This window comes from Camelus ferus, chromosome 33, assembly GCF_009834535.1.
Source record: "Camelus ferus isolate YT-003-E chromosome 33, BCGSAC_Cfer_1.0, whole genome shotgun sequence".
Taxonomy (NCBI): Eukaryota; Metazoa; Chordata; class Mammalia; order Artiodactyla; family Camelidae; genus Camelus; species Camelus ferus.
In genome coordinates, this window is record NC_045728.1 from 19,552,022 (window position 1) to 19,569,442 (window position 17,421).

Genomic DNA, 17,421 nt, shown 5'->3' on the forward strand with positions numbered 1-17,421 from the left:
GAACACTGGGAACTGCATATAAAAGAATCACAGAGGTACCAGATGATGTTTATCTTCCATTAAGAGTATGTTCACCCTTCATTCTGCTATGGAAGAGGCTAATCACTTTAATCAGGAACTGCACTGGCTCAAGGACGGGCTGTAGTTCTGCTAAGAATCAGTCTACCCCTGGTTAGCCACTGAATGTATGGAACGTCCCTCCTGGGCTTTCAACTGCGAACCGAGGGGGCTTTGTCATTCCAGGCCTGTGTGGTGACCCAGAGCCCTACTGTCCCCCAGCAGTGCTGCTCAGCCTGAGCCAAGCCTAGATTCTCAGCTGCTTCTTTTCAGGGAAACACAGCTACAAAACCTCAGCTAACTTCTGAAAGGCTCTCTCTCATTTGTATAACATTTGAACATCTTGTTCTAGTTGCTTCTGTAGCTCTTTGATAATAGGAAAATTACTATTTTCTTAAATTTACCTGATTTTTCTGGTTGTTCTCAGTGGAAGCACTGGCTCAGCATGAACTACTCTATTCCTCCTGAGAGGTGAGTCTCTCAAATACCCTGGATGCTATTAGCAGCTTTATTCTTCTAGAACATTACCTCTACCACCTCTAATAGCCACAGCACCCATGTTCTGCTGCCTGGATCAGCTAATAATACTCATTTTATTCCACAGAAAATTTCTACTTAATCTGGAGCTAAAGGTAGGACACAGTGACCTTAAATTAAAAAAAAAAAAGAGAAACCCAGTAATCCCTGCCTCTCAGGATCTAGACTGTAAAAACACTTTCATGTATATCAAATGGCAAGTATACAATATTATTCTCTGGAGCACTATTAGTAATAGGAGAATATCAGAAACTACTTAGCACAGCAATAAAGGATCAATTAAATAAACTATGCTGTACCTACCAGACATAATGCCACGCTGCTATTAAGAATAACACAGTCATCAAAAACCCACAGCTAACATACTCAATGGTGAAATACTGATGGCATTCTCCCCTAAATCAGGAATGAGACAAGGACACCCGTATTCACCACTGCTATTCATCACTGTGCTAGAAGTTCTATAAATTCTACTTATAACAATTAGGCAAGAAAAATAAAGACATTCAAATCGGAAAGGAACAAGTAAAAGTATCTCTCTTCACAAATGTCATGACCTTGTACACGCAAAATATGAAAGAATCCACAAAAAAGCTACTAGAGTCAATGAATGAATTTATTAGCAAAGGTGCAGGGTGCAAGATCAACACACAAGAATCAGCTGTGTTTTCACACACGAGCAATGAAAAATCCAAAAGGAAATTATATAAACAATTTCATTTATAATAACATCCAAAAGAAAAACATACCTAGCAGTAAACTTAAACAGGGACATGAAAGCCTAAACAGAGTGGAAAAGCCATTCCTGCAGGGCTGCAGCCTTGCATGGGGAGTCAGAGCCTAGGCTTGGCAAATCAGATATCCACTGGAAAGGCCTAGCATCCAGGTGTCAAAGCCCAAACAGTAAAGGGTGTGTTGACAGGTACGGCATATGAGAGACCAGACAGGTGAGGAGGGTGCCCACATAAGGGAGGCACAGTGGGAGGTGCAAAGGTTCCAGTGGGATGGGGAAGGCATTCACATGGGGGGGGGGGGGGGCCAGGCCGGGGACTCAGAGCCTCAGCAGGGTGAGGAATGCATCTGCCAGGAAACCAGGCACTGCGTTGTATATCTTTAAGTCTGTCCACTGAGAGGGTCTAAGAGCAGTAGCACCACAACAGCAATGAATACACCCAGCACCAGACTTTGTCCACGAAATACCATTGCTCACTAAAAGGAACTAGGACTTCGTGAAAAAATGGCTGATTCTGAGGCAAGGGGAAGGGCAAGTAAAAAAAATGAGTCTGGAAATCCTCATGTGCCGAAAAGAAAGGAAGAGTTTACTGTCAAAAGGACCCAGAAACCAGCTCTCACTAGTGAAATCTAGGCTAATTTGAAAATCAAAATAAAGAAAAAAAAAAAAGTAAATTATAACCCACTGAACAAAAATAGTAAACCATGAGTCCATGCTGAAATGACAAATCAATGTATAAAATGAAGATCTGACGAGCAATGATGGGGTCTTCACACAGTTTGAAGCACCTATTGACAAATACTTACTGACAATAAGAAAAAGAGTAACTGAGTGGAGAAGTCTGGCAGGCACTAACCCAATCAGGCAATCAAACTAAACACAGGCAGTAATGGAGTAAGTCAAAACCACGCACCTTCCCTCGGACAAGATGCGATGAGAACAATAAAGCCTCACTTCAGCCAAACGTGTAAACCTGAATCTAATCATAAAAATACCAGACTGACTCAAACCGGACTGTAGGCTTCAAAAACGTCAAGGTCATGAGAGTCATAGGAGAGATGGCTCCAGGCCAAAGAAAAAGAAATATAACAACCAAATGCAACACATGGTTCTGTACTGGATTCTTCTGCTAAAACAACAACAAAAACAGCAACAGCAACAAAAAAACTCCATGGTCAATAAATTTAAAGGGGTCTGAGCAGCAGATGGTATTATGCCTCAAAGTCAATTTCCTGATTTTGATAGTTATACCGTGATTATATTTATAGAAAATATATATTAGTGCACTAGGAATAATGAACAACTTAATCTCAAACGGTTCCAGAAGAAAGTTTCAATGGTATTTCCACACAGAAAAGAATAATATAGAACTTAACAAATTTATGTATATTAATTTGACAACTGAAAATAACACATTTCTTTAAAAACACAACTTACCAAAACTAAAACTAGACTAAATGTAAAAGTTGGAAAAGCCCTGTATCTATTAAAGAAATTAAATTTGTAACCAGTATCAGTTCATTAAAAACTTCATGCCCAAATGGTTTTACCAATGAATTCTATCAAACATTAAAGAAGGAATACCAATTACACTAATTCTTTTAGAACATTCAAAAAGAAAGAGTAACTCTCAATCCTTTTTATGAGGTCAGCATAATCCTGAAATCAGAAAATGACAAAGACATCACAAAAATGAAAATTGCACAAGGCACATAGTCCAGAAAGAGGTAAATCCTTCACAAAATTAGATTCCAAAAACTTGACAAAACACTAACTAGCAAATTATATCCAGGAATATACAGAAAGAATAATACATCATGATCAAGTAGAATTTATCCCAAGAGGTCAACATTGGCTAAATTATTTTTTTAAAAAATCAATGTATTTCACCACATCAAAAGAATAAGGAAGAAAAACCATATGGTCATTTCAACACAGAAAAAGCACTATTAATAAAAGTCAACACCCATTCATTATCAAAACTTTCAGCAATAATTAGGGGGAAAAAGCAACCCAATTAAGGGCTTCTATGAAAAATCCTCAGCTAACTTTGTACTTAATGACAAAAAATTAAGGCTTTCCCCTTAAGCTTGCCAAAAAAGGCAAGGACGCCCACCCTCATTACTTCTATTCAACATCGTACTTATGATCCTAGCCAGTACATCAAGGCCAGAAAAAGAAATAGCTGGTATAAGGATGAGAAGGGAAAAAATAAAACTATCTTTATTCAAAGATTACATGATTATTTACATAGAAAGTCTTAAGAAATCTAAAAAAGAACTACTAGACCTAATAGCTTTAACAAGGTAACGGGATATAAGATCAATGTACAAGAATCAACTGTATTTCTATACGCTAGCATATCAAAAGCACTGATGGAATAAAAGAACAAAGTTACACCGCTTGACTTCAAGACTTACTGCAGAACAGTATTAATCATGACTCTGTAATGGCCTAAGGATGCTCATATAAATCAATGGACTAGAACAGATGGGCCAGAAAAACATAAACATTTTTAAGTCACCTGATTTTTGACAAAAGACCAAAGCAATGCAGTGGGGAATGGAAAATATTTCCAGCAAATGGTGATGAAACCACTTGCTATCCATATGGAAGAGAGAAAAAAAAAAAGAAATTTAACACCTAACTTACACTATATGCAAATATCAATTTAAGGTAGCTCTTAGACCTAAATGTGAAAGCTAAAAATTATAAAGCTTCTAGAAGAAAAGAGAAAAATACCCTCATACCCTAGAGGTAGAGGTAGACAAAGGTTTTCACAAAAAAACACAGAAAGCAAGAACCACAAAAGATTAATGAAATTCCTACCAAATTACCCAGAACATATTTCACAGAACTAATAAAATTTATATGGAACCACAAAAGACCCAGAATTGTCAGAGCATTACTGAAGAAAAAGAAAGAGGCTGGAGGAATAACTCTCCCAGACTTCAGACAATACTACAGAGCTACAGTCATCAAAACAGCATGGTACTGGTACAAAAACAGACATATGGACCAATGGGACAGAATACAGAGCCCAGAAATGAACCCACAAACTTCTGGTCAACTAATCTTCAACAAAGGAGGCAAGAACATACAATGGAATAAAGACAGTTTCTTCAGCCAATGGTGTTGGGAAAACTGGACAGCAGCATGTAAATCAATGAAGCTAGAACACTCCCTTACACCATACACAAAAATAAACTCAAAATGGATCAAAGACTTAAACATAAGACAAGATACAATAAACCTCCTAGAAGAAAACATAGGCAAAACATCTCACATACATCTCAAAAATGTTCTCCTAGAACAGTCTACCCAAGCAATAGAAATAAAAGAATAAACAAATGGGACCTAACGAAACTTACAAGCTTCTGCACAGCAAAGGAAACCACAAGCAAAACAAAATGACAACAAATGGAATGGGAGAAAATTTTTGCAAACAATGAAACCTACAAAGGCTTGATTTCCAGAATATATAAATAGCCAATACGACATAGTAAGAAAAAAACAAACAACCCAATCCAAAAATGGGTAGAAGACCTAAACAAGCAATTCTCCAAGGAAGAAATACAAATGATCAACAGGCACATGAAAAAATGCTCAATATCACTAATTATTAGAGAAATGCAAATCAAAACTACAATGCCGTATCACCTCACACCAGCCAGAATGGCCATCATTCAAAAGTCCACAAATGACAAATGCTGGAGAGGCTGTGGAGAAAAGGGAACCCTCCTACATTGCTGGTGGGAATGCAGTTTGGTGCAGCCACTGTGGAAAACAGTATGGAGATTCCTCAAAAAACTAGGAACAGACTTACCATATGACCCAGGAATCCCAGTCCTGGGCATATATCCAGAAGGAACCCTACTTCAAAAAGATACCTGCACCCCAATGTTCCTAGCAGCACTATTTACAATAGCCAAGACATGGAAACAGCCCAAATGTCCATTGAGAGCTGACTGGATAAAGAAGATGTGGTATATTTATACAGTGGAATACTATTCAGCCATAAAAATGACAACATAACACCATTTGCAGCAACATGGAGAATGTCATTCTAAGGGAAGTAAGCCAGAAAGAGAAAGAAAAATACCATATGAGATTGCTCATATGTGGAATCTTACAAAAAAAAAAAAAAAAAAAGAACATAAATACAAAACAGAAACAGACTCATAGACATAGAATTCAAACTTGTGGTTGTCAGACAAGGGGGAGGAGGGCAGGAAGGGACAGACTGGGAGTTTGAAATTTGTAGATACTGACAGGCATATGTAGAATAGATAAACAAGATTATACTGTATAGCACAGGGAAATATATACAAGATCTTAGCTCACAGCAAAAAAGAATGCGACACTGAATATATGTATGTTCATGTATAACTGAAAAATTGTGCTCTACACTGGAAATTGACACAACATTGTTAATCGACTATAACTCAATAAAAAAAAAAATAATTTCACAAAGAAAAAAAAAGAAGAACCACAAAGAAGAGCATATATCTTACAAAGGACCTATATACAGAATATATAAAAACTCACAGCTCACTAATAAAAAGGAACAACCCAGTGGAAAAAAAAACAGGCAAAAATTTTGAACATTTTATAAAGAAAAATAAACAAATGCCAAAAAATACATGAAAAAGTGCTCAATATCAATAGTCATAAGGGAAATGGGAATTAAAACTATACTGAGGTAATACTACACACAGAATGACTAAAATTAAAATGATAACACTAAAAACATTGGTGAGAATGTGGATTAACTAGTACTCTTACACTTCACCGGTGAGCATGTAAAACACTACAACCACATTGGAAAACAAACCCCTATGATACACAAAAATATGGCTGAATCTCAAAAGCACTATGCTGAATTGAAAAAACCTTTACACAAAAAGTATATATACTGTATGAATTTATATGTAGTCCTAGATCAGGCAAAACTAACCTATGTTGAAATAATCAGAAGAGTTGCCTTCTGGAAGGAAGTGGGAGTGGAGTTGGAACTGACTGGGAATGGACATGAGGAAACTCTCAAGGATGATGAAAATACTGTGTATCTTAACAGGGATGTAGGCACTTGTCAAATCTCACAAAATTATACAGTTAAGATTTATGGATTTAACTGAAGGTAAATTTTATCTCAAAACAAACACAAAATTCAGTTAATGGCTATATGGTGAAGTGTTTAGAAAGTAAAGGTTACTGATGCCTGCAACTTCTTTTGAAGTGCACTTAAAAAGCTGACTGATGGGTGTATAGGGAGGTACACATTTAATAAGGCAATAGAGTGACTTTACTCCTGAGTTTGAAAATTTTATTAAAAAGTTCTGGGAGCAGAGGAGACTGAAGAAGACCTTTATGTATTCATATGAAGGGATCTCCAATATGTCATGTTATGTTTCATATATTTCACAATCTATAAAGAGAACACAATAAATGCCCTTCTAAACTATTCCAATTACTTTAAAACTGTAGGACTCAGGTGTCTTCCACTGTAATAGCACTTGAATAACTTACATGGCTCAAAAAAGACAAACTGACACTGACTTAAAAAAAAAATCCTGAACAATTACTTTTCCTTCTTAAGACATGTTACTTTCAAATATTTTATTAGCATTATGTATAAAATGTATTTAAAATAGCAATTCTCAGCTAGAAATTACAAAAAAAAAAAGACTTTTCCAATTAACCTTTACTGCTACTCAGTACTACTCTGAAGATATGATAGCTAGCTCAGATTAATATTTCATTAAATTTTGATTTTTAGATTTTCTATAATAGTACTTAGCACAAGTAAGTCCATCTTATTTGAGAGATGATATGAGAGCTCATCAATGAGAGATCAGTTTTAAAAATGGCAATATAAAAATTTACATTAAAATTATTTCTCCTTTTTTTAAATCATTATGGTGAATTGAGTCATATTCCATGCTTTTGTAGGTTATAAAATAACTGGTGAATAATGAGGAGGGAAAACAAGTAGAGATTCAAAAAGATTAAGAACAAAACATTTTTTCTACTTAAAAAATAATGTCAACATTTTTTGGTAATAATAGGAGACAATATAAAATTTAAAAGTGAAACAGTTCTTAATAATTAAAGGCAGCAAAAATCATAAAAGTTAAAAAAGCAAAAAAACAAACCTGATAGGATTAGGGAAACAGGGCACTTCTGCATATTCAATAACACACAGTACTCTCCAAAAACAGTAAGAATATTAAATACATAATTTTTAAAAACCTTACCCTTTCTGCTTCAAAGGTAATTCAAGTTTAAATATGGTAGCATCATTAACAACTGCTTTATATGCCTGCAAAAAATGGTTTAAAGTAAAACATAAACATTATTTTTAACACTTAAAATACAGCTAGATAAATTGTTACAATTCCAAAAATACATAAAATATAAATTGATTTTTAATTTTACTGGTGTATCTGGCCTGATAGAATTCCTCAAGGCAATGACATCAGCATGTTCTTTGTCATATGATTATCATAATTCTCAAGTGAGGTCTTAATGCTGCCTGATAACCATACTATTTTTCTCTTGTCCACACATTTTCCTGGAAAACATTTTCATACCACCTCCTTTCTCTTCAAACCTCCAATATTTCCTCTCCCATGCAAGTTCTCAGCTGATGGTTGGGCTTCCTATTTTATCAAGAAGACTGAAGTAATCAGAATTTCCTAGTTCTCCTGTGTCATTTTCTTCCTCTCTGTTTTCTGCAGCTTCAGTATGCATACATATTACTTTTTAAATCTTAAAAATTCTCTCTTGACTTTGTCCACCTTCAGGTACTCACCCATCTCTCTCTCTCTCTCTCTCTCTCTCTCTAAACTAAATTCCTAGAAGAATTATCTAACTCAAGAATTATCTATCTCAAGTGTTGCTGATAGATTTGTAAAATGGTAGAACCACTTTGGAAAACAGTTTTACAGGATTTTATAAAGTTATTTACACTTCTCATGATTCAGCAATTCCACTGTTAATTACCCAAAAGAAATAAACACATATCCACACACACACACACACACAAAGAATTATCTAACTCACTGTCTCTAATTTCTCTACTCCCATTCTTACTGTGAGCCATTCTATCACCAGGCTTTCTCACTACTACTCCAATCAATCGTTCTTGTCCAGGTCACTCACAACCTTCATGTTGCTGAAGACAGTGGCTAATCCCCATCTTATCTGACCCATCTGATCTATCAACAGCATTCTACAACAGAAGAGCATACTCTCCTCCCAGAAAGTGCTTTTTCCACTTGTTTTTTAGCATAGCACTCTCCTGGTCATTCCAATCATTCTCCTCTCTCCTCATGAAAGATGGTTGGGTTCCTCATCTTTCTGATAACTAAATTTAGGTTGCCCCAGGCCTGTCCTTGGATCTCTTCACTCTTAACTTTGGAGATCACAGCCAGTGTCAGTGCTTTAAACACCATCTATCTGCTGATGCTCCCAAATTTATTTTTGCAGCCCTGTCCTCTCCCTTTAAGCTCCAGACGTGGTGTTATCACATGGATGTTTATTAAACATTCAAAGTTAACCTGTCCAGAACTGAGTTCCCAATCTCTCTTCAACCATCTCCCCAAAACCTGCTTCTTCCACAGTCTTCATCTGCCCTCATCTCAGCAAGCATATACTTCTAACTGATCAGAACAAAACTGGAGTGCCATCCTTGATGGATCTCCTTCTATCACATTGCACGTCTGGTTCCATTATCAAGTCCTGTATAGTCTCTTTTCACTATATAAACAGAACTCAACCACTTTTGACTACCTCTACCTACTACTGTTCTGGGCAGAGCTCCCATCATTGTTTAATCGAATTACTTAAATAGGTTCTTAACCCATATTCTTGCTTCCTCTGTTGCCTCCTTCGGTCTAGTCTTTCTGTAGCAGCCAGGTAATCCTGATAAAATATACATCAGATCCTATCATTCTGTTCGAGATCTTTCTATGACTTTCTAACCTATTCAGAGTAAAAACCAAACTCCTTACAATGGCTCACAGTCTTACATGACCTGGCCTTCTATTATCTCTGACTTAATTTCCTACTATTTGCCCCCTCTAGCCACAATGATCTCTTTCCTCTCTAGTCCTAGAACATGACGGGTGTATCTCTGCTTTAGAGCCTTCGCACTTGTGTCTCCTCTGGCTAGAGTACTCTTCTCTTAACCACACGGCTTACTCCTTAATCAACTTCAATCTAGCTTTGAATAAACCCTCTGCAGGCCAATTGAACACTTCAAACCACCTCATTTCCTCCACACTCCCTTAACCCCTTTCCTACTTTATCTACCCACGTACTACCTACCTACCTTTCTTTCTAACCATTCATTTATTTATCTAAAAATAATGAGGAAAAAAGCCTACTAGAAAAAGCTGATTTTTTTTAAGAGTCTAGAAAAAAAATCTAACTTAGGAAGTAAGGAAAGGTAGCTGAAGGAGGGGGGAACTAACAGTAATTTCTAGTGACAGGTTTATGTCATTTAAAAAGACACAATTCTAAGGATAATACTGTTTCATTATCTTTATCCTATAACGATGGGCAAGAGGGTATGGAAAACAAGGATAAATGTGATGTAACTGTCACAAGAGCTCTATGAAAGGAAAGGGGACAGGGAAATCAATTCTGCTTGGGACAGGATGTGGGGAGAGGCAGAGTATCAAGGATGGTCCATGAGAAGTATGCTATGACCTGGGTCTTGAAGAAGGATGAAGAGGAATTCAATAATCAGTAATATTCAAAAACAGGAAAACATTCTTGAAAAATGAGGAAGAGAACAACCTTCTAGCTAAATTTTGGTTCACATGCATACCCAATGCTGACAAAAGCACTAACAAACCAAACATAATAAACACGGTTGCCCTCCACTGATGAAAAATCAGTGTTGCTAGCTTTTTTAGCTTGTAACTTAATAGAATAATGATGTAAGTTTCTTACTAAAATTAAATTATGACAGTAATGTTAATATACAGGAATATATACCTTGTCTCTTGCAGTAAGAAATCGTGGATCATCTTGAAAAGCTTCTTTGACGAGTTTACTAAATCTATTAAATAGTGTAAGTAATTGCTCAACATATTTCTCAGAGTCCTAAAAATAAAGTGTTTTATATTCAGTTGAGTCTTTAAAAAGAAAATAATAATACAAAAAAGAGAGAAAATACAAACATAATTTTAATAAAACACTACAGCTTTAAAATTAGGAAAATTTTCTGAAAAAAGTTTTTCTTAAAAAAGGTGTTCCAACATTACTGTTTTGCTATCAGTTATTATTTTAAACACCTGATTCTGCATTGAGAAGATAACCTTGATATATATGTTGTCACCGAGAAGACTTACAGTAGTAATGGTTTCAGCAGCTGCTACCATGTCTGCCAGGCCCGCGCTAATGATGTGTTCCTCCAGGTCCTTCAGCATTGGCTCTATCCCATTAGGAACTTTGTCCATCAGTGAGAACATTAAATGTAGTTCTGAAAGGACAGAACATACTCATGTAACCCTTTCATCCACCAGAAGAGATTTTCTCTTTGCCTTGTATCTTGGATCCATGATGCCTGTCACAATGAGTGCGGGGAAGTACTAGCTGGAAGCTGACAGCTTTAGTAGTATTCTGTGGGTACAATTAGTTCAGGGGTTGTTACAGTAAGAACTGCAGACTCTACAGTAAGAACTTCCTAATCTACCTTCTCAGTCTGAGAAAAATAACTTTTATTTTTTGGGGGGGATTAGGCTTGTTTGTTTGTCTGTTTATAAATAATGGAGGTACTGGAAATTGAGCCCAGGACCTGGAGCATGTTAAGCATACACTCTACCACTGAGCTACAGCCTCCTCCTTCAAAAATTATTTTTGTAAGAAATCCTAATTGAAGTGATCACACACACTGTAAAACCCAACTCCTCTTAAAAGATGAGTCATCTGATTTTCAAATGCAATGGAATGTATTTATTCTAAGAAATACAAAAGTTTACACAAAAGATTAGTACATGTCATAAAATAGATGCAATATTAAATACACAAAACACAGCCATGTGATTAAGGGGTAAAATAATCATGTCCTCAGATAAGACAGCATAAAACTCTATTCATAAAAACTTTTTCAATTTACAAAAAAGCACTTTCTCCTGTTTTACCATTTAATTGACCTTCAGAAAAGTCTTACTTCTGAACTGGGTACCACTAAATAAGTCCTTTTGAAGGGAGTCCAACATGGATCTGACATAACACTACTGAGCTTGGCATACAGAAATTCAAATAATTCATTTATGCCAAGTGAGAAACTTGCTTTTTACTACAAAACTACTTCTGAAGAGTGTATGGACTTAAGTGAACTGAAATATATATATATATTTTCTTATTTAATAAATATTTATTATCTACCTCATGCTAGTCACTGTTCAAAGTATTTGGAACACATCAGAAAATAAAGCAATCAAAGAAAAATGTTAACCAAATCAAAGGATTTCACTCTTTATGTTTGATAATGCTATTATTTCTATACAAGGTGCTATTAACTATTATAGAAGAAACCCTAATCATAATTTTTATTTGAGTGAATGATCAGATAAACCAGTGTACAATAATGTAATTATGTAAATTTAGGAAATATGCAATTTAGTCTTGGAAAATTTAAAGAAGCTGGTTTTAGCCTGCCGTGAACTCCTCTTCTGCTTCTCCATTAGAAGGTCCTATCAACTGGTTTGTCAGATCTGGGACGTAAGTACTTTCTTCCACAGAAAATTAAATTCCCATTTAGAAATGACTTACTGGCAAGACTCATCTTTATCACTCATTTACTAGATATTCTTGAGAATAATGTTTTCAAGGTACAAAATACATACTTTAAATGCAACTAGAGACCTCGCAATTTTACATAATGAAATCTAGAGAGTAATACATCAAAATGTTAAAAGTGGTCATCTCGGAGTGGTAAGGATATGGGTAATTTTTACTGTATTCTTTTTTGTTTTAATGTACTTGTTACCTCCCAAAATATACCTTTATCATATTTAAGTAATAAAAAAAATTTAAGTAAAAAAATACACTTCAGATATCTTAAATTATAATGTATTTTGGGAGAGAGGGATGAAGATTACAAACATAGAGCATTTTATTACTTTTTAAAAATATTTGTCACAAGGTCCCACACACAAGTCAAATTACCTAGTTTTATCCTATACCATATGTTTATCATTTAAACTAGCCTTTAAAAGCAGAGTCCTACTTTTCCCCCCCTACTTTTGAGAAGAAATTGAAATTCACATGCAAGAGTACCCACACACATACTGATACCTGGGGGGGGTGAGGAGGGGAATGCTTAAAATATACATTTATAATCTTCTTTACAGTGTTTCTAACTATGCTAAATATTTTATCATTTTCTTTAAGTATAATTTGCCATAACAAAAATACATACGTATAAAAGAGTGACCTAACAGCAATTTATTAAAAGTGATGTGCTTCAAAGATACCCTCTAAAAAGAGTATGAGAACGTTATGTGATGTTTTACCTACTTTCAGTTTCGTTTCGCTTGATCATGCCTTGGCACTCTGCTAAGATAGTCTCTTTAAAGGATGTCACCAGGGCATTTACACAGCATTCCATGAGCTGAAACACATCAAAAACTGGTCAAGGCCCTTGTAAGCACAAGTAAGGCACAAATCTATTCCTCTCCATTTTGCCTTATAGCTCCATAAAACCACATTCTTGAACAATAGCAAAACAGCTAAGCTCACTGAAAGTAGACTTTACTTACCTTTACGAGAGGATTACTGAAGATGGGTACTCTATGTAAGTTTACCAAAGCATACTTCCCTCTAAGGAAAAGGCTACAGAATGTAGGTTCTCGTTAGAAATTTTAATGAAAGTCCTCAAGGAGGGGAGGAAAAAATTTTAATATACAAAACAAAATGAAAAAAAAAAAGAAAAAACAACCTTTGGTAAACTCTCATCTGGAGAGAACCTGTGCTGGAATTAGATCCTAAAATTCTAAAAGTATGAACATTCATTCAACACATAGTAGGCATCGCTGCTGTTGGCACCAAAGAAGTGATCAGGATACAAAGGAGAATTTAAGAAATAACCTCTGCTTTGGAGAAGACCACTGTCTCATTGAGGGCAGGGAGGGAGGCAAATGTCAACTAATAAACACAACTCAGGTAAGTGGCAAAGCGCACGCGCGTGCACAACACACACACACACACACACACACACACACACACACACACGCCCCCAGACAAAAACAAAGGGACTACTATTTGTTCGTGGGTAGTTAAAAAGGTCTCATGCACAAGATGAAATGTAAATTCAATGCTTAAAAATAAGTACAAGTCTTAAAACGGATTGAGTATTCTAGGAACAAGAAGCTGAATATAGTAGTGAAGAGACAGTGGGAGGGAAAGCCAGAAAGGTAAGCTGGAGCCAGATTGTGAATGAAAATCTATGGTTTGGGATTTTATTCTATAGGTAGGGAAGGTTGTAAACAGAGGATAAATGTAATGAGCTTTGACTCCCCTACAAAGTCATTTCTAAATGCTCAGTCTAATGGTAGGTGGTACTCAGTGGTGGTAGGGAGACTGGCAAACAAGGCTGTTGAAATACTCCAAGTAAGATGGTTAGCGTCCAGTGTTCTGGCTGGCCCTCAGGAAAATCCACCCCACCTCATCACTGCTCCTTCATGTCATATATTTACTTGTCTCACAGGTATCAAATAAAATGAATAGGGTGCAAAGTACACAAGGCTGACATCTCTCTTCTGAAAAACAGATCATCATAGATAGATCTATATTAAGGAAGGGAACTATGTGTGTCTTAAAAAGTTCTTTGCCAAAAATTCCTCTTGGAAGTGACATAATGTTGATAATTACTGGAGTTGAATTTAGGTAATGGAGAGTCATTATACTACTCTTTCTACTTTAAAAAATGTTAAAAATTTTCCGTAATAAAAGATCTTTTTCAGGTCCCTCTTTGAGAATTATGCTAATGACTTTAAAATCCATGTATGTCAATTTCTGTAATAAAAAAACACACAGATACAAAGTGGTTGAGAAATTTCTGCCCTGCCAAGGTGGGGCGCTCTGCCCCAATCACTGAGTAACCTCATTCCGTACCAGCTCTGGAATATGCACAACTGAACACTACCAGCTTCAACAGAGACTAGATAAATCTAATTACATGTAACTAATAAAGAAGAAACAGAAAGTGCCATCAAAATTAGCCCCAAGCCCCAGTCACTTCAGCTCTGCTTTCTATTTTAGTTTAGATCAGGAGTAGTCCAACTTGTGTTCAGGAGAAGTCCAAGTTTTGCAGACTCCAAAAATCCAGACCAGTGTGTTTCAAACTGTCTGTTGTGAAATCAGTTTTAATAGCTGTGACCAGGGTTTCTTTCTTTAATAATACAGAACAGTACAAACAACATCAGAACGCAACACAGATAACAGCAACAAATACTATTCCATAAAAATTTTGTTTCAGATGTGAGCAAATAAACAAAGAATATACTAAGCCACAATAAAAAATGTATTTCTTACTGTGGGTTACAATGAGGATTAAGAGGAGAGGCTAAATCGACAAGACAACTGAAGTAAACTGCAAAGACTGTGGTAACTGCTTAAGTGAAAGGAGTTAGGGATCTAAGTTGCTGAAGCAGTTTCTAGCTTGAAAGGTTAAACAAATTATTATAATAACAAATATTTTTAATGCGCACTTACTCTGACCAAGCATTATGCTAAAAGCCTTTTAAATATTATCTCATTTAACCCATATGTCATTTAATCCATGACAACCTTATGCCGCAGATATCTACCATATGAGGAAACAAGCTGAGAGAGGCTAAGTAAATAACCTACAGATGTTGCACAGTTAGTTCATTAGGTTTTGAGCTGTAATATGAGGCCAGGTATGTGAGTCCACAGCCTACAACTTTTGATACTACACTAAGAGAGCAAGTATATACTTAGCAATGGCTACATGCTCAGAGTTGTGTGTTATAAGGAACAGAGAAGTACAGAACACGGTTTATATCCTCACTGCTCTTAGTAACTGGAGTGCAGTGTATCTAAAAAATGTGTGCATACTTCATACACAACAGAGGTGCATAAAAAGTTCAATTTCACCAATAAGGCAAAGAAGTAGAAGCAAACACATCATTAACACACCATAAACCTCACAAGGAGAGAGACTGTGTTCTGTCCGTAGCCACACATCCACAGCTTCAACACAGCCGGTACTTGATAAACAACACAACAAAGCAGCCTGTAATCTGCTACTAAATCAAGCTGTAGAAACAAGAGGTGCAGTAAAACGTTGCTTTAAAAAATGAATTAAAAAACAAACAGACTGAGCTATATGAATAAGGAAATATTCCTTATTGGGTAGAATGACTCTTACTGAACAATATTAAGTTAGAAAAATAAGTTAGGGCCAAATCATGAAGGGCCTTGAAAATCACAGACAGGAAATAATGATACTATGGCTTTTGAATAAAGAAATAAAATAGTGAAAGTGATGTTTATGGAAGAGTACCCCGAACTCACAAAAGAAGAAACACAAATGGTCCACAGTAAGATAAAGATGCCCAGCCTCATCAGTGATTTTTAAGTGCATATAAAAAATCTTTTAAAATCTGTGATACTGAGCTTGGCAAAATTAATAGTCTGACAAAACCCCGATGAACAAAGATAAACAGGCATAGTGTAAATGGGAATGAGAATTACAACAACATTTCTGAAAATCTGTTTGGTGTTTACAGCGATCTGTGAAAGGTGCAGAGCCTTTGCTTCAGCAACCTCCTTTCCAGGAAATTCTATTCCAAGAGGCTGCCACATGTGACAAAGATATATGTATAAAGATGTTAAAAAGATAAAAAGATATAAGCATATAAGAGTGTTCCGGGAAGTACTATTTGTAAAAAATAAACTAATGATAACAAATAATACTGAAAATTCCCATCATTAGAGAATTAGGTATATTACAATACACATATACAATGAAATATATACAGGCATTAAAAACAATGTTATAATTCAGAAGTGTTTAGAGTGAAAGTGCGCATTATCATTTTTTTCAGTGCTGGAGAAAAGAAAGAAAGAAAAAAAGAAAGGAAAAGGAGGAAAGGAAAGATAGGAAAGGACATGAAAGGAAAGGAAAGGAGGAATGGACAAAAGAGGGAAAAAAAAGAAAAAAAGGATCAACCAAGCACGTATGACAAAATGATCACTGTTAAATCTGGGGGCTGGGTTTGGGGAGTGGGGTTCATTATACTATTTTCTCTATTTTTGTAAATATTTGAAAACTTTCAACACAAATATTTTATTAAAAAATAAAGAGAAGAATTATGGCATAGGTCCCTGTGTATTGAAAAATCCTTTAGAAAACTATTTTATGTAGGCAAAAAGAAGAAAGGGAGATTGCTTGATAAGAGTTCTCTCCTTATTTCCAGAGTCTTGTCTTAACCAAAGTTTCTTGAGGGCAGAGACAATGTTATTCCTCTTTTGTACTTTTTCCCCCATCGTTTACCAAAGTTCTGCATCCAGGGTCAACCCTAAATATATACTTGTTATTTGAAAAATACATCTTGCATGGAAAGGATAGTGATAAACCATCTCTCTCACCTTGTATTCCCTTTCTGTCTCCTTTTGCTAGCTTCCGTGAAGAAAAAAACTTTTTGCCATATGTCATCAACGCCTGTATTTTGCCTGAGATGAGCACCACTTCTAAATCCATAGCACTCTCCCCAGAGGTCTGCAAGGTGCAACACTTTAACTATCAACGTGCTTGATGTTTTACCTTCCTCTAGATAGCAAAACTCTTCAAAGATGATGCCTGCCATAAAACACAGCAGGCACTCAGTACCTGTTGAATGAATGAACGTGCAGGTCTGTGAAGACGGAAGGTGGGACAGGCAGGCTAAGTGACGTAGGAGAGTCCTCTTTTAGCAGTATGCAGTTTGCACAATTAGTGCTGCTTCACTGAAGTTTAATAAAAAGCAGTAAGAACAGTTCTGATTTTCATTAGTTATGCAATCCTGTACAAGCAATATTTTGCTTTTGTCTCAGCTATAAAATAGAGGAGC

At 35.9% G+C, this 17,421-nt stretch overlaps 1 protein-coding gene across 1 annotated transcript in view; it reads right to left on the bottom strand.

Annotated features, from left to right (window-relative positions):
* CUL5 (cullin 5) overlaps nucleotides 1-17,421 on the bottom strand; it is an 81,693-nt gene that overhangs the window by 16,910 nt on the left and 47,362 nt on the right. Inside the window, exons 8-11 of the mRNA XM_032472708.1 lie at nucleotides 12,863-12,956; nucleotides 10,690-10,820; nucleotides 10,334-10,441; nucleotides 7,585-7,649 (exon numbers count right to left, since the gene is read on the bottom strand). Coding sequence (XP_032328599.1) covers nucleotides 7,585-7,649; nucleotides 10,334-10,441; nucleotides 10,690-10,820; nucleotides 12,863-12,956 — 398 coding nt within the window. The remainder of the gene's footprint in view (nucleotides 1-7,584; nucleotides 7,650-10,333; nucleotides 10,442-10,689; nucleotides 10,821-12,862; nucleotides 12,957-17,421) is intronic.